This window comes from Miniopterus natalensis, chromosome 11 (assembly GCF_054644295.1).
Source record: "Miniopterus natalensis isolate mMinNat1 chromosome 11, mMinNat1.hap1, whole genome shotgun sequence".
NCBI lineage: Eukaryota > Metazoa > Chordata > Mammalia > Chiroptera > Miniopteridae > Miniopterus > Miniopterus natalensis.
In genome coordinates, this window is record NC_142091.1 from 46,798,971 (window position 1) to 46,817,091 (window position 18,121).

The 18,121-nt window shown below is 33.9% G+C and overlaps 1 protein-coding gene across 2 annotated transcripts in view; it reads left to right on the plus strand.

Moving 5' to 3' along the window:
* USP47 (ubiquitin specific peptidase 47) overlaps positions 1-18,121 on the plus strand; it is an 85,769-nt gene that overhangs the window by 31,592 nt on the left and 36,056 nt on the right. For both annotated transcript variants that reach the window (XM_087821732.1, XM_016210713.2), the window contains exons 4-8: positions 460-598; positions 6,348-6,444; positions 9,838-9,983; positions 10,521-10,600; positions 12,841-12,990. In XM_087821732.1, coding sequence (XP_087677858.1) covers positions 460-598; positions 6,348-6,444; positions 9,838-9,983; positions 10,521-10,600; positions 12,841-12,990 — 612 coding nt within the window. The remainder of the gene's footprint in view (positions 1-459; positions 599-6,347; positions 6,445-9,837; positions 9,984-10,520; positions 10,601-12,840; positions 12,991-18,121) is intronic.

Sequence of the window (18,121 nt, forward strand, 5' to 3'; positions counted from 1 at the left end):
CATTTTTCTCATTAATGGGAGATTTCTTATTGGAGACAGTAGGAAACTATTCATTTCACTCAATACCTACTGCGTATCATCTACCTGCAAGCCCTCCTTGGCAAGAATGATGTAAAAATTAATGATGGACTCTGTTATCAAGGAGCTCACAATGGTACTTTTGATTTATTAGTACCAGAAATATCTCTTTTCTCGTGTAAACAAAATTTGAAAGAGAATTAAAGAAAATTAAGAAAATAAGAACTTTGGAAGGAGACATGAGCAACTCTCCAAAGTGTTTTATAACAAGCATCTTTCAAACCTCCCTACAGGAAATGTTCAGGGTATACACTCCTTTAAATGTCTTGATGGTAACAGTAATAGTAATGCCTCATCTTTTTCCCTTGCCTCAGCAATTAGTATTTTCATTGTTTTAGCAACATCTGCCATTTAGTAAATCTTGATTATGCTGTGTTTTAGGAGGATTCCGGTGCTGGGGATGATAGTGCCCATGACAGATTTATAGGTCCACTTCCAAGAGAAGGTTCTGTGGGCTCTACCAGTGATTATGTCAGCCAAAGCTACTCCTATTCATCTATTTTGAATAAATCAGAAACTGGTAAGATTTGTCATTGTTGTATTTTCATGAAATACAGGGTGTTAGCCATCTCAATCTCAAGTCTAATTCCCTCATTTTATGGATTAGAAAACTGAGACCCAGAGTAAGATTAGTAGTTAGCAGAAGCAAAGTAAGAACAAAAATGTGGTTTCCCTTTTCTTCAACCCATTGTTGTTTTTACTGTATTGTTATTGCCACTATTTGGTAATAAAGTAAAAAATATTGGATTTGTATTTTGAAGGAAGACTTTTATTTTTGGCAAGTTTCTATTTGAATTTAATCTTAAATTTTTGATGTTGACTTCCTCTGTAAAGGAATGTCTCTGCTATCTCCTTTTGGATTAGAATAGACTGTGGGGGATACTTCCATTTTGAAGCAGATAACCCAGACTTATATTATTAGACCTATTGTGTTATCTTTCAATTTAACCTGATAATATATTTGACATTAACCATATAATTTAAAAATTCTGTTAACTTTTTTCCAAACATGATTAAACCTAGGTTTTTCAAATTTTTCAATTTATTGACCAGTGAAATTCCTTTTTTTTAATACAAAGGATATTCTTTTATATATGATTGGTTAATTGCCTAAAAATGTAATTTAGGTACTTTTGCATATCATTTCATCTTACAACAAACCTTTGCTGTAGATAATACTATTCATATTAAAAGAAATGGAAATGAGTGTACAAAGAAGCCTTTGGTTTTGTAGCTAGTTAATGCTAGGTATGGCTTTCAAACCTTTAGTCTTAGAACTTCAAAACAGAGATGATTTTAAATTTTAAATATTGCATACAAATATCTGGTATAAAAAGAAAACTGGAGAGTTACAGTGCACATTTTGTTTGAATGTTATCTGTAACCTTCCGTTTACTATATTTTATAATTAAAATGTAGACTAATTTTCTCATAGCTAATCAATTGTGCAGGCTTAATATGGTGTATTTGTCCTGGAAAGTGCAGTAAAAGCTGGTCACAGTTGGTATTTAGGACCATTTATGTCAGTAGAAATTTTTGCAGCAAACTACCAAGAATAAAAGGGAATGCAAAATTATCTTCTATTTCAGACAATAGGAGACAATAAAACTGTTTCTCATTACACTGTCTGCAATAGTGATTCTTAAATTTTTATTTCTTAAAAAATCATTTGGGGATGGGATACTTGTTATAAATGTAGGTTCCAGAGCAATACTGATTTAGCTGCTCTGGAGCAGGCTGGATAAATTGCATTTTGTTTTAAATAAGCACCCTAGATTATTCTGAGATAGTTGGAATACAGAGAAAGTTCCAGATTTAACAAATCAAGATTTTTGAAGTATTTGCTTTGTATTCTGACAACCAGTTCAATCTTAATGCAACAGTATTTACAAAACTACTTTGTGCTATGTACTATGTGGCTCTTTGATGCCCATAAATTCCTAAAGACTAAAACATACTTTAAAAATGTTTTATCTCTGATTGTACAGATGTAATACAGATTCATTGTCATGCTATAAAATGAAAAAAATGAAAATCACTGATAGTATTCCTGGCAGAAACTACTTTTAGTGATTTGCTTATTTTTATCTTATCTTTCCTCTATGTGTATGCTTTTAAGAAAATAGGATAATCATGATACAAGCAGATTTTTAATCTATATTTTTAACTTAATACTATACGGGGAGCATTTTTCAATGCTATTAAGTAGTACTTTAATATGGAGTTGAAAACTAAAATGGCCCAAAATTAGTGTTTTAGTATGTGGATTAGGGATTTATAATGAGCAGTCTTGCACTTGGTTTTGTTTTTTGTTATTTATTTATTTACTTATTTATTTAAAATAGATCTTTATTGATTTCAGAGAGAGGAAAGGAGAGGGGGAGAGAGAGATAGAAACATCAATGATGAGAGAGTTATTGATCGGCTGCCTCCTGCACACCCCCGATTGGGGATTGAGCCTGCAACCCGGGCATGTGCCCTGACCGGGAATTAAACCCCGATCGCCTGGATCCTAGGTCGATGCTCAACCGCTGAGCCATGCCTGACCGGGCTGTTTTTTTTTTAAACATGTTTTTATTGATTTCAGAGAGAGGAAGGGAGAGGGAGAGAGAGATAGAAACATCAGTGATAAGAGAGGTCATTGATTGACTGCCTCTGCACGGCTCCTGCTGGGGATCTAGCCCTCAAACCGGACATGTGCCCTGACTGGGAATTGAACCACGATCTCCTGGATCCTAGGTTGATGCTCATCCCTTGAGCCATGGCAGCTGGGCATCTTGCACATAGTTTATATTTTCATCTCTGATTATTTCCTTAGGGTAAGTTCCCAGAAATTGAATTACTAAGTTGAAATTTATTTTAAAAAAACTTTAGAGGTCTTTGATAGACATTGCCATGTAGTGGTAGTCTATATTCCCCATTACTGTTCACACACCTCTACTCCCGTCCTTTTTCCTACCTGTACATTTTTCTCCAGTATTCTGGGGCAGTGCCTTTCTGAATTGAAAAACTCTATAAGCATCCTAAGGAGTTGTGCTTCAAAACTTATTTTGATCACTAGACAGGTGTGTAAAAAAGCTGTGGTACATATAGTCAATGGACTGTTACTTGGCCATAAAAAAGAATGAGATCTTACTATCTGTGACAGCATGGATGGACCTAGAGCATATTTTGATAAGTGGAATAAGTCAGTCAGAGAAGGACAAATACTAAATAATTTCACTTATGTGGAAACTAAAGAGCAAAATAAATGAGCAAACAAAATAGAAACAGACTCATAGGTAGAGAGAACAGACTGATGGTTGCCAGAGGGGAGAGGGATTGGGGGACAGGTGAAAAAGGTGAAGGAATTAAAAAGTACATATTGGTAGTTAAAAAATAATCACGGGAGTGCAAAGTGTACAACATAGGGAATATAGTCAGTCATATTGTAATAACTATGTGTGTTGCCAGTTGGGTACTGGAAATGTCAGGGGAAATGTTTTGTAAAGTATATGATTGCTTAACCGCTATACTATATACCTGAAACTAATACAAAATAATATTGAATGTAAGCTAATTGAAAAATAAAATTTTAATTAAAAAAACTTACTTTATTAGTGACTGTTGAATTTGCATTTTCCTTAAGAAATTATTGTAAATATTGGCACCATGTACAAAATGTTTTCATTGGAAAATGCTCTCATGATTTCAACTCGGGGCTTTAGGAACACATTTCTTTATAATGCAATGGGCTTGGGAACGTAATAGATTCTTTCCTGTCGTCTTTGCGTACCAACTCTCTCTGGGAGCTAGCCACTGTTGATAGAAATTGGTTGGGGTGGGGAGGTAGGAATTTTGAGGAATAAGGAGTGGGCTGAAGGCTGATGTGGACCCAAAGGTGACTAGAAATTATGTGACTGATTATGTTTCATTATTTAAATACATATCTGTCCTTGGCCAGTTTCTTTAACGGTTCTTTTATCTACTCCAGGAGTTTGCTTGTTTGATTTCTACTTTATTACCTGTTAGTTCTGCTCATGATTTCTTTCTTCATGTGTCCTCTACATATGTTCTCCACTCTTCTCCTTTATTGGCTTATACTTAACAATATCTATTCACAACTATTTCAGATACAGGACCACTTGATAATAGTTGTTGTTTGAAGTTTGTTGATTTAGACAATGCATAATGACAGAAGATTTATATTAAATCAATAGCACTTTCAACTTACTAGTCTCACTAAAATCTTCATATTTTAAGAAAATAGTAGTACATTTATGTGAGACACTGTTCATTCTGTTTAAATATGTTGCTAAATCAAGTACAAATGACCATAGGTTTCTATGATTTTACTGCTAATTGCAAAATAATGAGTGATAACAAAAGTGAATTGCTATTACTTCCTCCTTCCCTTAAACCCCCTCCCATACCACTCTCTTTTTTAAACCCAGGGAGGGAAACAAGATCAAAATAAATTGTATGTGGTTGGTCTCTAGGTACACAAAGGACAATAGTAGTATTTTTAAAGCTATAGGTAGAATGGTTATCCTTGACTGCTGAGGAATTGGGAGAAGGAGATGGTGAAGAGGGGAAATCCCAGGCAACCTTAGTTGAGAAGAAGGCAGAATAACCTGGTCTCCTGACCAGAGCACTTTGTGGGGTCTGTTTATATGAACTAAGAAGGAAATAATGCTTTTCATTATTAATAATCAGGCTAGATACACAGATTTGAGTTACTTGTATGTCATATGCACTTCCCCCTCATGTGCACTTGCTGCTTACAGATTTGACCCCTGCCCTTACAGTCTGGTGGAAGAAATATAAATAAATAGGTAATTACTGAGAGTGAGATAAAGCCACTGATACAGATTCAGGACAGGGTGTTATATAAACAACTCAGGTAGGGGTAGTTAGTAGTTCAAGCAATTTATAATTATAAAAAAATGTAAAAAATATAAGCACAGAATTCTTAAAGACGAAAGGCTTTAGAAATCAAAGCTTGAACCTTAGTCCAAAGTGAAAAGTGGGTAGCTACTTAGTCTCTTAGAATTGTACAGGTGCAGATAGCATGGAATCTATTCCTGTTTTTCACAGCTGACGAAGATTCACTATGCATATGTTTTGATCCTTTCATCACCTTCTTTGGTGATACAGTTATCCATAGAACCTACCATTTCTTAAGTTGTTTTTTATAATTGTTGGAAAATTGAAAAGGTATTTTGAAAAGCTTTAGTGAACACCTTCAGCATCTTTTGAGAAAGGACTTAAGTTTTTTTGAGACAGTCAAGTCATTCATTTAGTATTAAGTTGGAGTAAATAAATTTAATTATTAAGCAAGGTGTTTCCCACATTCTGCTCAAATAATGAGGTATAACTAAAATGATGAGACAGATTTTGTTTGTTTGTTTGTTTATATGTATCTTATAAACGGGGCCTGTGGTCTCCTTCAAAAGAGAAGTTCCAAAAGTGTTCTCAACAGTGGTAGCCATATCCAATTAGATACATAAAGCTAAGTACTTTTATTTTTTTGAAAAGCACTTGTGAACATTTAATGAACTCCTTCCATGTGACTTAGGCTACCAGAACACAGACCTCCCCAACACCCTTAATCTTCTCCTTAGCTTAAATTTTAAGTTCATATAAGTTTCTCCTCCTTTCACTCTTCTCCCTCGCTCCCTCTCATCTTCCCTACTTCCATCTCTGACTTCTTTTTTTACTTTATAGTCACTTTGCATAGCATCCTGATCTATAGAATCTCATACTTTATGGGCTTGTTAAAATAGAGGCAGTCATTCTGAGTTTTTTATATAATGAATTTATCTCATATGTTATTTCCTGGTAGAAAATGGGCTATAGGGCCTGATGACAGGGATAACTGGTTCAGTTCTGTCTTCCTACATTGGGTGTGTGTGAGAGTTAAAGTGGATATGTTTATACTTTCCCATTTTAAACCACAACTTTTAGATTTGAGGGAACAAATATTATTTTTACGCCAGTTAAACATACTATATTAAAAATATTTCTCTTAAAATTTTATCAAATGCCACATAATATCCATGTGTATCTCTGGACATATATTAAGCTATCCTGACTTTCTGAGAAGCAAGGTTTACATAGTGCACATATTTCTTAGGTGCTGTTGAAAATGGAAATGATTTCCAACTAAGTAACCTTAACCTCTCAATTTTTCTGTGTATTAGATTGTTATTAAGTTCTTTTTTCTTTTTTGTTGTTTTTTTCAAAAATATAAATGCTGATTCATGTATATTTGTGTTTTCTTTTTAAAGGATATGTGGGATTAGTAAACCAAGCAATGACTTGCTATTTGAATAGCCTTTTGCAAACACTTTTTATGACTCCTGAATTTAGGAATGCATTATATAAGTAAGTATTTTAAAAATTCTATAAAACTGATTAAGAATTAAAATAAAATTTTTAGCTAATAAAATCTAATTTATCTTCTTACAGTTATTTGTAAGTATTTTGGGAACTTTTAATATTGGTCGTATTGTTCAAACAACATTATGTTATCACTACATTCATATATAAGCTCGATTTACTTGCAAAAGTTGACATATTTTTCATTCAGCAGGTATTTGTTACCCAGTAATGCTTATATGCTAGGCACTTGGTGGGTCGAGATGGAATTAGAAATAAGGTCTTTGTTCCTGAGTAACTGACAGATCTCTCCACATATAGCAACATGTGTATATATGAAATAGTATAAATAACATTTAAGGACAACTAAATACCATGAGAGTTTAGGGAGAAGGGAGATTAATGAAACTTGGAGAAGTGGCATAGTATAGAAAGTAGAATTTGAGGTCATGAAGCTAGGCATGGTTTGGCCAGGTTGGGAAGATAGAGACAGCATTGCAGATGGGACTTTTGAGAGCAAAAATGAGTAATAGTGCTATCTGAATGTTATTATTAGTTTGTATCAGACATTTCACACATAGACTCATTTAATTTTTATGGTAACTGTATGAATTACACAATGTTGTTATCCACATTTTACAAAGGAGGTAACTGAAGGCACAGAGAGGTTAAGTACTTTGCCAGAGGCTGCAGTGCTAGAAGTGGGCATTCCGTAGATGTCAGAATCCATTTCCCTGTTCTGCCTGTATTATGGCTGATGCCAATCAGTATAATATGTCATAGGGGCCTCCAGGAAATAGCATAATTGGAGTTTTGTCAGAGTACTGGAAGTTGAGGTTAATAGATGGAGCTTGGATCCTGCCCTCAAAACTAGAACATAGTGAATAATCTAGGGTGATATGCCTGCTTTGGCAAGTAGTGCATAGGAATGGGGATCCAAGAAGCTTGATTAGCCATGACTCCTAATCCCTGAAAGTGGTCTGTAAATATATAACACTGGAGAAGACTAAGAGCATAGCCAGGGCTACTCACTCAGCAAATATATATTGAGTACTTACTGTGTGTTAAGCACTTTTAGGCACAGAAGTTACAGTGGTGAGTAAGTCATAGTCCTTTCCTTCAGGTTTCCCTGAGTCAGCTTATATAAATAACTTCATTTTACATGGTCATATATGCCATGAAGAAAATAAAGCAGGGCAGTGTGGAAAGAGTAAATGTGAGAAGATGGAGTGGTCAGGGCGTACCTCTCTAAGGAACTGCCATGTGAATAGACTTCACAGGAGCTAGTCCAGTGAAGATACGGGAGAGGAGCATTCAGGACAGAAATGCAGTGCAAAGGCCTTTGAGGAACAAAAGTCCTTTGTTACTGGAGCCTAGTGAGCAAGGAGTAGGGAGTGAGACATAAGGTTAAAGAGGAAGGCCAGATGCCTTGGGGATTGTGAGAAGAGAGTGTTGTTTATTGCCAGTTGGGAAACAAAGCCTGAGAGCCTGGTAATGTTTCATAATGTAGAAGAACCAAGAAAGGGGTGGCTCTAAAAAGGCTGGACCTTGCTGCACTACAGACAGGGTAGCACTAGCATGAAAGGATAGGCTTCTATTTATTTTCTTCACTTGTTATATGGTAGCCAACAGACTACAGCATTAGATGTGGAGGCATGTAAGTGATGTGTTAAATACTTTGTTTTAGGAAAGTTTATACATTGCAGCATGCAGAATTGATTTGAAAGATAGGGAACCCAGGAGGAATCTGTTCTTAAACCAGGCATGGATATATGAGGGTCAGAATGAAGTTGGTGGCAGTGGTTATTATATTTCAGATTGAAAAGTGATACAACTTAGTCACAAATTTTATTTAGGAGTAAAGGAAAATGAAGAATCAAATATGGCACCAAAGTTTCTAATTTAGGTGCCTGGAGTAACAGCGAGTACCAACAAGATTTAAACCTTTTTAAGGTATTTGTACCAGGACTAAAGGACAGGTGAGAATTCAGTTTTATATTCCAGTAATTCCTCCCCACTAGTGAATTACACTGGCAAGAAATTTAAGCATTCTGTATTTTCACTTCACTGTTTCTTTACAGCTTCTGGGGCAATTTTAGATCCCATAATGTCAAGTATAAGTCCCTTCTATTGAGAAAAATGAGAATGAAAGAGAGCCAGGGATTGAATATACAAGAGTGGATAATGAGTGGAGGTGTTTGCAGGGAAGCTCTAAGAAGAAAACAGTGAAGTGTATCCCACTGATATCTGCAAGACAGAAGGGAACTTGGGTGTGTAAAAAAAGGAACAGGCTCACAGAGCTGCAACTTCTCAGCCCTGAAATAAGTATTGAATACTTTAGCAGAAGGCCATACCAAAAGAAGAAAAAAAAGAAAGTTAATGTTCCCGCCTCCTTTGAAACAAAAAAGGTTCTAGTGAGGAAGTGGAAGGGAATAGTCTTATTGCCAGCTTAAAATAAAGAGAATCATTAATATTATCCATATTTAATTTTGTTTTTGGCATTTCATTTTATTTTTTGTATATAAATTATTTTAAGAACTTTTGTAGATATATTACAGACTTTAATCCTATCAATCTTATTTTTTTCAGTGAGCTCTTAAATTCTTTGGTTAGGAATTTGCTTGTTTTTCAGAAGTTCCTGTAGTTAGGGCTAGACTAATGTTTATCAGAAGTATGTGAGGGTAAATAGTGTATCTAGATCACTTTATTTACTTATATTTTCTTTTTAAAACATTATGGAAATTTTCAAAAGTTAAAAAATAGTGAATTATATATATTTTTTAATTTTTTCTGTACCTATCCCCAGCTTTGAATGTTATCAACTCATGATCAGTTTTTTAAATATATAATCCTCCACTCTGATTTTTTGGAAGCACACTTTACTCATCAATGCTAAGATTTCCCTGATTGCCTTATAATTTTTTTTAAATAATCTGTTCAAATCAGGATCCAAATAAGATCCATGAATTGAAATTGATAAGTCACTTAACCTTTCTTTTTCCCTCTTGTACTTTATTTCTTGAAAATACATATATTTTCATTTGTCCTGTAGTTTTCAACAGTTTGGATTTTGATGGTTGAATGCTGTAGTGTTATTTAATATTATTCTATTTCCTGTATTTTTTGTGAATTAATAAGTAAGACAAAAGTCTTGATCAGATTCAAGTTTGACAATTACTTTTAAATGCACTTCGTCTTTTATTCATGTTGCTCTCTTATGTCTTGTTAAAGTCTAAATTTCTTCTGAATTTATGAATTGGAGGAAGACTAATGATTCATTAGATATTAATAGCTTCAGTTAATATCCAGACTATATAGGATCTTACATTACTATGATGTTAATATTGTGCTTTAAAGAATAAAGATATTTTATAAATTTCATTCATTTCATTTCAATAGGTGGGAGTTTGAAGAATCTGAAGAAGATCCAGTGACAAGTATTCCATACCAACTACAAAGGCTTTTTGTTTTGTTGCAAACCAGCAAAAAGAGAGCAGTTGAAACCACAGATGTCACGAGGAGCTTTGGATGGGATAGCAGCGAGGGTACTGATTCTCGCAGTGATAAGGGCCCCTAACATTCAGAGGCACTCCCGCAGGCAGTGCTGCAAACAAGCAACAACATGACATAAATTAAGAAGTTAATTCACTTTACCTTGAGCGTTTTCATGGCTTTTTTGCTGGGATTTAAAGATAACTTATTTTAAAAATTTAAGCTTTGAGGGGTAATTTTTTTGATTAAAAATTCCTGTAAAATACATTTGGTTATACTCTATGTGTACTTAAACTAAAAACTTGAAAGTTTGTGGTCTTAGAATTTTCTTAACTGTAGCGAAAATCAACAAAAATAGCAAATACCATACATAGTACCATAAAGCATATGTTATTTGTAAAAGCTGATATCTCATCATTCTTTTTCTGTGATTGCCTTTTCATGACTGTAATTGTGTATTTTGTGTTGTTTTTAAATTTAGCAATTTTGTGTAGACTTTTTCATGTTTCTGACAAATTTGTTTTTAAATAAATTAACATTTTATTACACTAATTTTATTGCTATTTTTATTAAATTTTGTCCTAAAATAGCTTGGCAGCAGCATGATGTTCAAGAACTGTGCAGAGTCATGTTTGATGCTTTGGAACAGAAGTGGAAACAAACAGAACAGGTAATTTATCTCTCTCAAGTTGGGGGGAGTGTTTTCTAATAAATCATTACCTTAAAGTGACTTTTATTCTGTTGGAATGCTTTAACTTGGTCATAGTTCAGTTGTGAAAGCACTAAATGGGGAATTGAAAATACTAGGTTCTCAGTTGGCCATTAACTGAGTCATAAAAATCCTCACTAAACCACTGTAGACCTCAGTTTCCTCATCTTTATAATAAGGGAGTTGGGCTCTAGTATCTAGGTGATTTCTTTTTAGCTAAAAATTATGTAACTCATGTATATGAGTATGTGTATGTATGATTTGAGGGGATAATTTTTAAACAGTATTTTCAGATATTTACTAAGTAAATTCTATGTCTTATAATCTGTAGCACATTACAAAGTTTATTTATCAAGCACTACCTTCGTTTTGACCAATGAGGTCTGGTCATATGCTTTTGACATTTAGGATCCTTGTTGTTCTCACCCTATTTTTTTAATCCAACGGAAGGAGGAATGGGTTAGAGGAATGAAAAAGCATTTGATATGTCATTGAGATGAGGAGTAAGAGTGAACAGGGTGACTCCGACTCAGTACAGAGGATTTATACTGGGTATAGTAAGAGCTTCATAGGGATGAAAAAGGGGGGGTCGGGGAATCTGGGAAATAGCCTGGAGGGTCTGTCATCTTATTGGAACTGTTATGATGGCTTGGACCAGAGTTTTTTAAACTAGATTGTAATCCCTTCATGGGTTATGAAATCAGTTTAGTGAATCTATACCAGCACTTTTTAAAAAAAAATGGAATAGAATAGAAAAGTATCAGAGTATCACATAAGTAAGGGTAGGTATTGTTACTAATGTAACTTGTTACAGTTATATGTACCGGGTTGCAGTGAAAATTATTTTATTTCTGTGGGTTGCTATTGAAACTGAAAAAAAACTGGATTGAACCACTTAGAAATGATACAGAAGACAAAATCAAATATGACCGGGGTAGGTGAATGAAGAAGGCTTCATTAAATATTGGGATAGACAATGATGGTGAATTCTAGTTTGAAGGCTTATAAGTTCTAGACATTTGAAGAGATTTAAATTTATGAAAGAGGTACACTGTAATGTGCTTTCTTGTCTATTCTTAAGAGATTTGAAAAATATTTTAAGTTTATTTAGTGATATAATTTCTCTATATAGTCCTGTGGGATTATATTTTAGTAATTTATATAGATGGTATTAGTGGCCTATTTCTTTAAGTCTGAAGTTACCCTTCTTCTTGTTATATCCCTCTATGGGTTAACACTTTCATTAAGATCAGCTGGGGCATTCTTGCTGCGTTCCAAAGTTTGGGTGCAAGAATCTTGAGGCAAGACATTCGCATAGAATGTCCTTACTTAGGGAGTTATATACCTTCTTTGGGCCAGAACAGCCCCAGTTGGCTTAGTTTGGGCATTAGGTGAGAGATCCATTCTTTTAGGTGAGTATATTTTAAGGAATATATATATATTTTTGAGTTTATGTTACTGAAGTTAGAAAGTTTTATTTGAGTTAGTGGATATGATTTTAAAAATCAGAATATATTTCTGTGAGAATGGTGATATGCATATAACAAGCTATAAAGACAGCCAGTTATTTAACTGTGTAATTATCAGTGTGCCTAAAGTGATAGATTAAGATGTATTTGCAGCCCGGCCTGGCGTGGCTCAGTGGTTGAGCTTTGACCTAGGATCCAGGCCATCGGGGTTCGATTCCCAGTCAGGGCACATGCCCGGGTTGCGGGCTAGATTCCCAGTCGGGGGCGTGCAGGAGGCAGCCAATCAATGACTCTGTCATCATTGATGCTTCTATCTCTCTCTCCCCCTCTCCTTTCCTCTCTCTGAAATCAATAAAGATATATTTTTTTTAAAAAAGATGTGTGTTCAGCCTAATGAAAATATATGAGGCTTACTAGTATAATAAATTATTAATTGATTTCAACAGAACATTGTTTAATGATGGGGTTTTTAATATATGAGAATTGAAGTAAATTTTAATACATTGATTTTTAAATTAGTGTTAATCTAATTTTATTGATTTTTAGTTGATTTTTATCAAGCCTTGATTTTTTTCAATAGAATTTTAGACAAATCTTAAAGCTTTCTAAAACTTTAACAGTAAGAATAACTATCCTTTTGAAATTCATATTTAAAAACATAAATTGTGTTTTCACATATTTTAAAAATTATTTTTAAAGAACACTTTAAAATGTAAATGCTCTTATTTTTAGGCTGATCTCATAAATGAACTGTATCAAGGCAAGCTGAAGGACTACGTGAGATGTCTGGAATGTGGTTATGAGGGCTGGAGAATCGACACCTATCTTGATATTCCATTGGTCATCCGACCTTATGGGTCCAGCCAAGCATTTGCTAGTGTGGTGTGTACCTTTCCGCTGACTGCTTGTGTATCCATACACAGAATACATAATAGCACAGTGGTATAATCTATAATAAGGTAAGTATCATCCTAGATACACCTTCTTGGGTTGTTAATCATTCCTGCATTTAAACTAGCAAGATCTAGAAGATTTTTGACCCTTCAGTGAGTCCTAATAGTGCATGTATAAGAGGGGAAGTGAATGCATATGTACTGCCTCATGGCTCAGTATTTTATTCTTTCTGATAGGTGATTAGATTATTTCAATTTATTTTTTTTATCCCTAAACAATCTGTTCTATAAATGCTATTTTGTGACTTTTTTTGCACTGGGAAGTACATTTTGTTTTGGGGACATTTTGTTCCATACTCTTTTAAAATTGGAAAATAACTTTTGGTTTTATGATAAACAGAGGCCACATTTTTAAAGGAGCATCTCTATTCTGAAATTTAATTTAAATCTATGCATTGTAGAAGCACAGATAATTTGAAGAATCGGAACTCTACATGGTTAGTTTATGTATATATTGAGTATCTGAGAGATTAAGATTTTTCTAGTGTTCCTCTTATCCATTTCTTAATTGCGTTTTGGTAATATTATTGCATTTTATCCTTATGTGTGTTTACTTATGTGGAAGGAGAGTCATGGAAGGAGTTAAGTTGATATTTAAAATGAGGGTATTCAGAAACTTTTATTTAGAACCTATTATGATCCAGCAGAAACTTTCAGAGCTCACTGAGACATCTAAAAAAGTAGAATTTCATCATGGTGTTGTTTGGGTCTTATTTATGCTCAAAAGCTGGTGGTGGCTAATAGCTGAAATCAGTGTTTTTAAAGCTTGCCCATACTTTATCTTCTAAAATAATACTTCATGTGTGGTTTAGTTTTCTGGTCTCTAGGACAATTGATTCCCTTTGCTTTTTTTCGCCTACTTTTATATGGCTGTCAGAAAATAACCAGCGAGAAGTTATGGAATTTATCAGTGGAATCCAAAGTAAAAGACCTTTTATGGATAGTGGAAGTTCAGGTTTCCTTTCTTTCCTCCACTGTTTTTCAGTTCACTTCCAGAATAAATTTGAAAAATTTTAAGTGCTTAATAGTACCCTTTGTAAACTGCCATTCTAGATATATGAGATTGGCTGTGTTTTAAGTGACTAGTTTTGTTTTTCATTTTGGTTTGCTTTTACTTTATTTTGGCAGTTTAAGTTAGAAGTGATACACTGAAAAACTGTTGGAAATTGGTTAACACTTGGCTTTCAGTGATTTATTTCCTAACTCATTTTTAGATATTGGCATTTCTTTAGCAAAATATGCTAGAGAAATAGTTGATAGGTCCAAGTGATATAGAATATTTTTTTCTACTTTGTTTACAAAAGTATTTTTTATGAAGGATTTTTCACATATAAGTTTAGTTTCGTTTTTTAATGTATTAATTAAATGTTGAGGAAACTGGTTTTATTTATGTTTTGTTGCAGTGCTACATTTCAGTATTCAGCAAATATAATTGCTTAGCTAATTTTTTTGTCATGATTTGTTCACCTACTGAATTGCCACCACTCTCTTAAGTACATTATGGACACAGCAGCAGAGCAATTTGGAGAATATTTTTGGAGAAGCGAAAAAAGTCACACTTCTAAGTGGAATTCTCCAAGATAGTATTCTCCTTTGATACAGGAATGGTAGAGGTGGTGGTGGTGGTGGTGGTGGTGGTGGTGGTGGTGGTGGTGGTGATGATGATTCAGTGGGAACTGGAAGTTACAGCTATGAGGCAGTATGTGAGCGAGTTTAACACACATGCGCTAATAGGGCTTGCAGAAGGTAACTTAAAACTTCCTAGACTTTGCTGGAATCTCTTGAGGGAAATAACAGCAGGTGAAACTACCCAAGATAGGGGTTCTAAGGAGGATACTACCTTCAGAGAACTTTAGTTAGAGGTAAGTGATTTCCCATTATTTTCTGAATTCAAAACCTATAACCTATACTTCATAATCCACAGAAGTCATCACACAGCATCTAAACTTAGTTTTATATCACTGCTTGCCATTGTGTATTTTGTTATGTGTTTAAAAAGAATTATATAAATATTGGTTGTAAAAATAGTTAAAAGGAGCGTTATAAAATCTCATTAAGGCTATATATATTAATATTGAACTCTTTTTAAATGTATTTTCTTTTTAATTTTGGATTCTGGTATTTTTGTCTTATTAGACATACACACACACACACAAATGCACATGTACCTACACACACACAACATTGATGGTTATATGTTCTGTTTATTGTATGTTCTTTTCAATGAACCACCATATTATAGATATGTGTATATACTGAGAGGTTGAGTAACACCTAATGTTTAATTTCAGACAGTTAAGCTTGAAGTTCTGTCAAAAATTGAAGTTTCTTTTTACTTCATCTGAAACATCCAATTTCTGGACTTGTTTTATCTCCCTGTTCAAATAAATTACTTTGAGAATAATAGTTAAGATTAACATATGAATGAAACAATACTTAACTAACTTATCCTTATAACATCTATGATCAGTTTTTGTGGTAGTTTTCAATGTGATTGATAGAAAAAAAATTTTTTAATGAGTACTAGAAATTGCCTACAATTTTCAAAAAAGCTTTTCACCGTAATATTTTCCTTATTGAATTATTTTTTAGTTATTATAACTATGACATTTATTAAGTTTCTGGTTTTTATTTTACTTAGCCAAGTAGGGCATCAGTATTTAAGGGCTCTTCTGTCATTCTCTGTCTCTCAGATTGAATTTGTTAACATTAGCTTCCAACGGGATTTAATGGACTTTCGGGAGAAAGCTTCTTTGATTAAATTTGGGAAAGTATGTAACTATAATCATCTTTGTGAAGTTCACAGTATATATTTTATTTAAAATGCCCTGGGGATTCCTGTAGTAGAGAAATTTGTTTAACTAGGTTTAACTTAGCATTGCTTTCTCTGTGGGACATATGTTAATATTTCAAGGGAACCTTGGATTCTGAGGAACAGATTTTGGGAAGCTCTGCCTTAGATTAAGGTGATTTAAGAACTATTTATACTTTGTCACATTAACATTTATGTCCTTGGGATGTTGAGGGGGAGTGAGAATTCTAAAATACATGTTTTAATTTCCTATTTTATATATTTTGTTATTACTGCTAAAAATAATATCAGCTGAAACATTGCTTGTATTAGTCTTTTAAAAAATTTTGTTCTTAATGATTTATTAGGTAATTGGAACCTTTTATTTTCACTGATTAGAGCTATCTATATAAAACCAGTCTTTCTGAATTTTATAATCAAAGAAATCTTGAATCTGCATATTGTCAGGTACATTTGAGAATGTATTATAAGGATATAGTCCAAAATACATAATACATTCTAATGATATATAAAAATTAAAAATATAATTTTTATTGGTTAATTATGAAAGCCTATTTCACAAACTAAACAAAAACAATAGAGCCTTATATGTTTGACATTAACAAGGGAGGTGCTTTTCTATTTAACAGTAAAATTTTAGACGCTATATTTTATGGGTGTCTTTTGTCATTTAACATATTTATTGAATTGCCTACTCTGACACAGTTCTAGGCCATTTTCTATTAGGATACTTTTATTCTATTATTGGGTAAGTACATTTAAATATCTATTTATTATGGCAAAATGTGTTCTGAAGTCTGAAATAAATTTAGCTGTATAGTTCTGTATAGTGTCTTTGGAAAGATCAGGTTATATAAAAGACTTTTTGTTTCATAAGTAAACATAGTTTAATGATTATTTAAAGTTTTGAATGGAAAATTGTAAAATTTATAAGTGTTTATGAAATCATAAGAGTTTCAAGTGTTTACACATGTTTATGTTATAAGACATACCCCCTGATTTAACAGGTGATTTGGACATTCATGTATGGCTGACTCAGCCATATAACTCATTTGGATGGTGCAGTGGTCCAGATCTGTAAGCATTACATAAAGAAAAATCTCTTCCGTAGACTCTACCCTCATCTTTTCAGGAATTTGTGCGGTTGGACATAGTGGGAATCAGTTTAAAAAGTGGGGACTTCTGCTTCTAGGAAAATGGAGTAGATGTACAATTTCCCTATTCCCTCTGCTAAAACAACTGAAAATCTTGAACAGATTTATATATAAAACATGTTGTGTTATACATAAAACAAACACAGTATGACTCTGGAAGGCAGAGAAAAGGCATAAAGACTAGGTCCTCAGGACTTAAGGAATGACACATGGTGAGTTCCTTGGGTTTTCCTTTTGCCTAAAGTATCCCAGACTTGGAGCTAAAGAAGCTGGCAGCCTGGGAACAACAGGCACTGACTAACAAGCCTGCTTTTCTAATCAAAAGACCAGGAACAGGACAGCAGAGCAAGGCACAAAACTTTCCTACAAAGAAGTTATTAATATAGCTTTAACTGGTTTCTTAGTCTGAAGGTATGGGTTGAGTTTCATTTGTATTTCTTTTGCCTTAGTGGGAGAAATATCATGCACTTCAAATTACCTGTAAGTAGCAAAATAACCACCAAGTTCCAACAGAACTTCCACTGCTGCCGCAAGTCTGTATGTGGAGAGTGTGGAGTGGGACGCTTTAGAGACTATGAAATGGAGGAGAGGGGATTGAAGGACTTAGGCAAAACAAAGACAAAACCACCCTCAAAAAGAGAAAGTACAACAGTATGTGCCAAACAGACTGGACTTAGTAGTTTATAGCATCAGCTACAGGGAAGGAGCTTTAGAATGAGCAGGATTAGAAGTGGCAGCCTTGGAGGAACTTTGCTTCTGGGGAAGGAGATAAACTGAGAAGGGCTGATGCCTCTGATCCATAGCAAGTGAAGAGAAAACAAGAAGAGAAAGAAAAATTAAGGGTCCTGCAAAATGAAAGAAGACTCCAACCTTTCCTCCCATTACCAGTTCAAGAAACTTCTCTACATTGACAAAAGAAAGTACTTTTAAACTAAAGAATGCTGTCCACAAAATTACTAGGAGGGAAAAAAAAATCAAACTTAGCACCACTTTTAGATGGAAACAGAAAATATGTATTAAAGCATTTTAGCTTATGAAAATCCACCCCCTTCAAAAAAAAAAAAAAAACCCTCAAGAAAATAGGCACAAAGAAT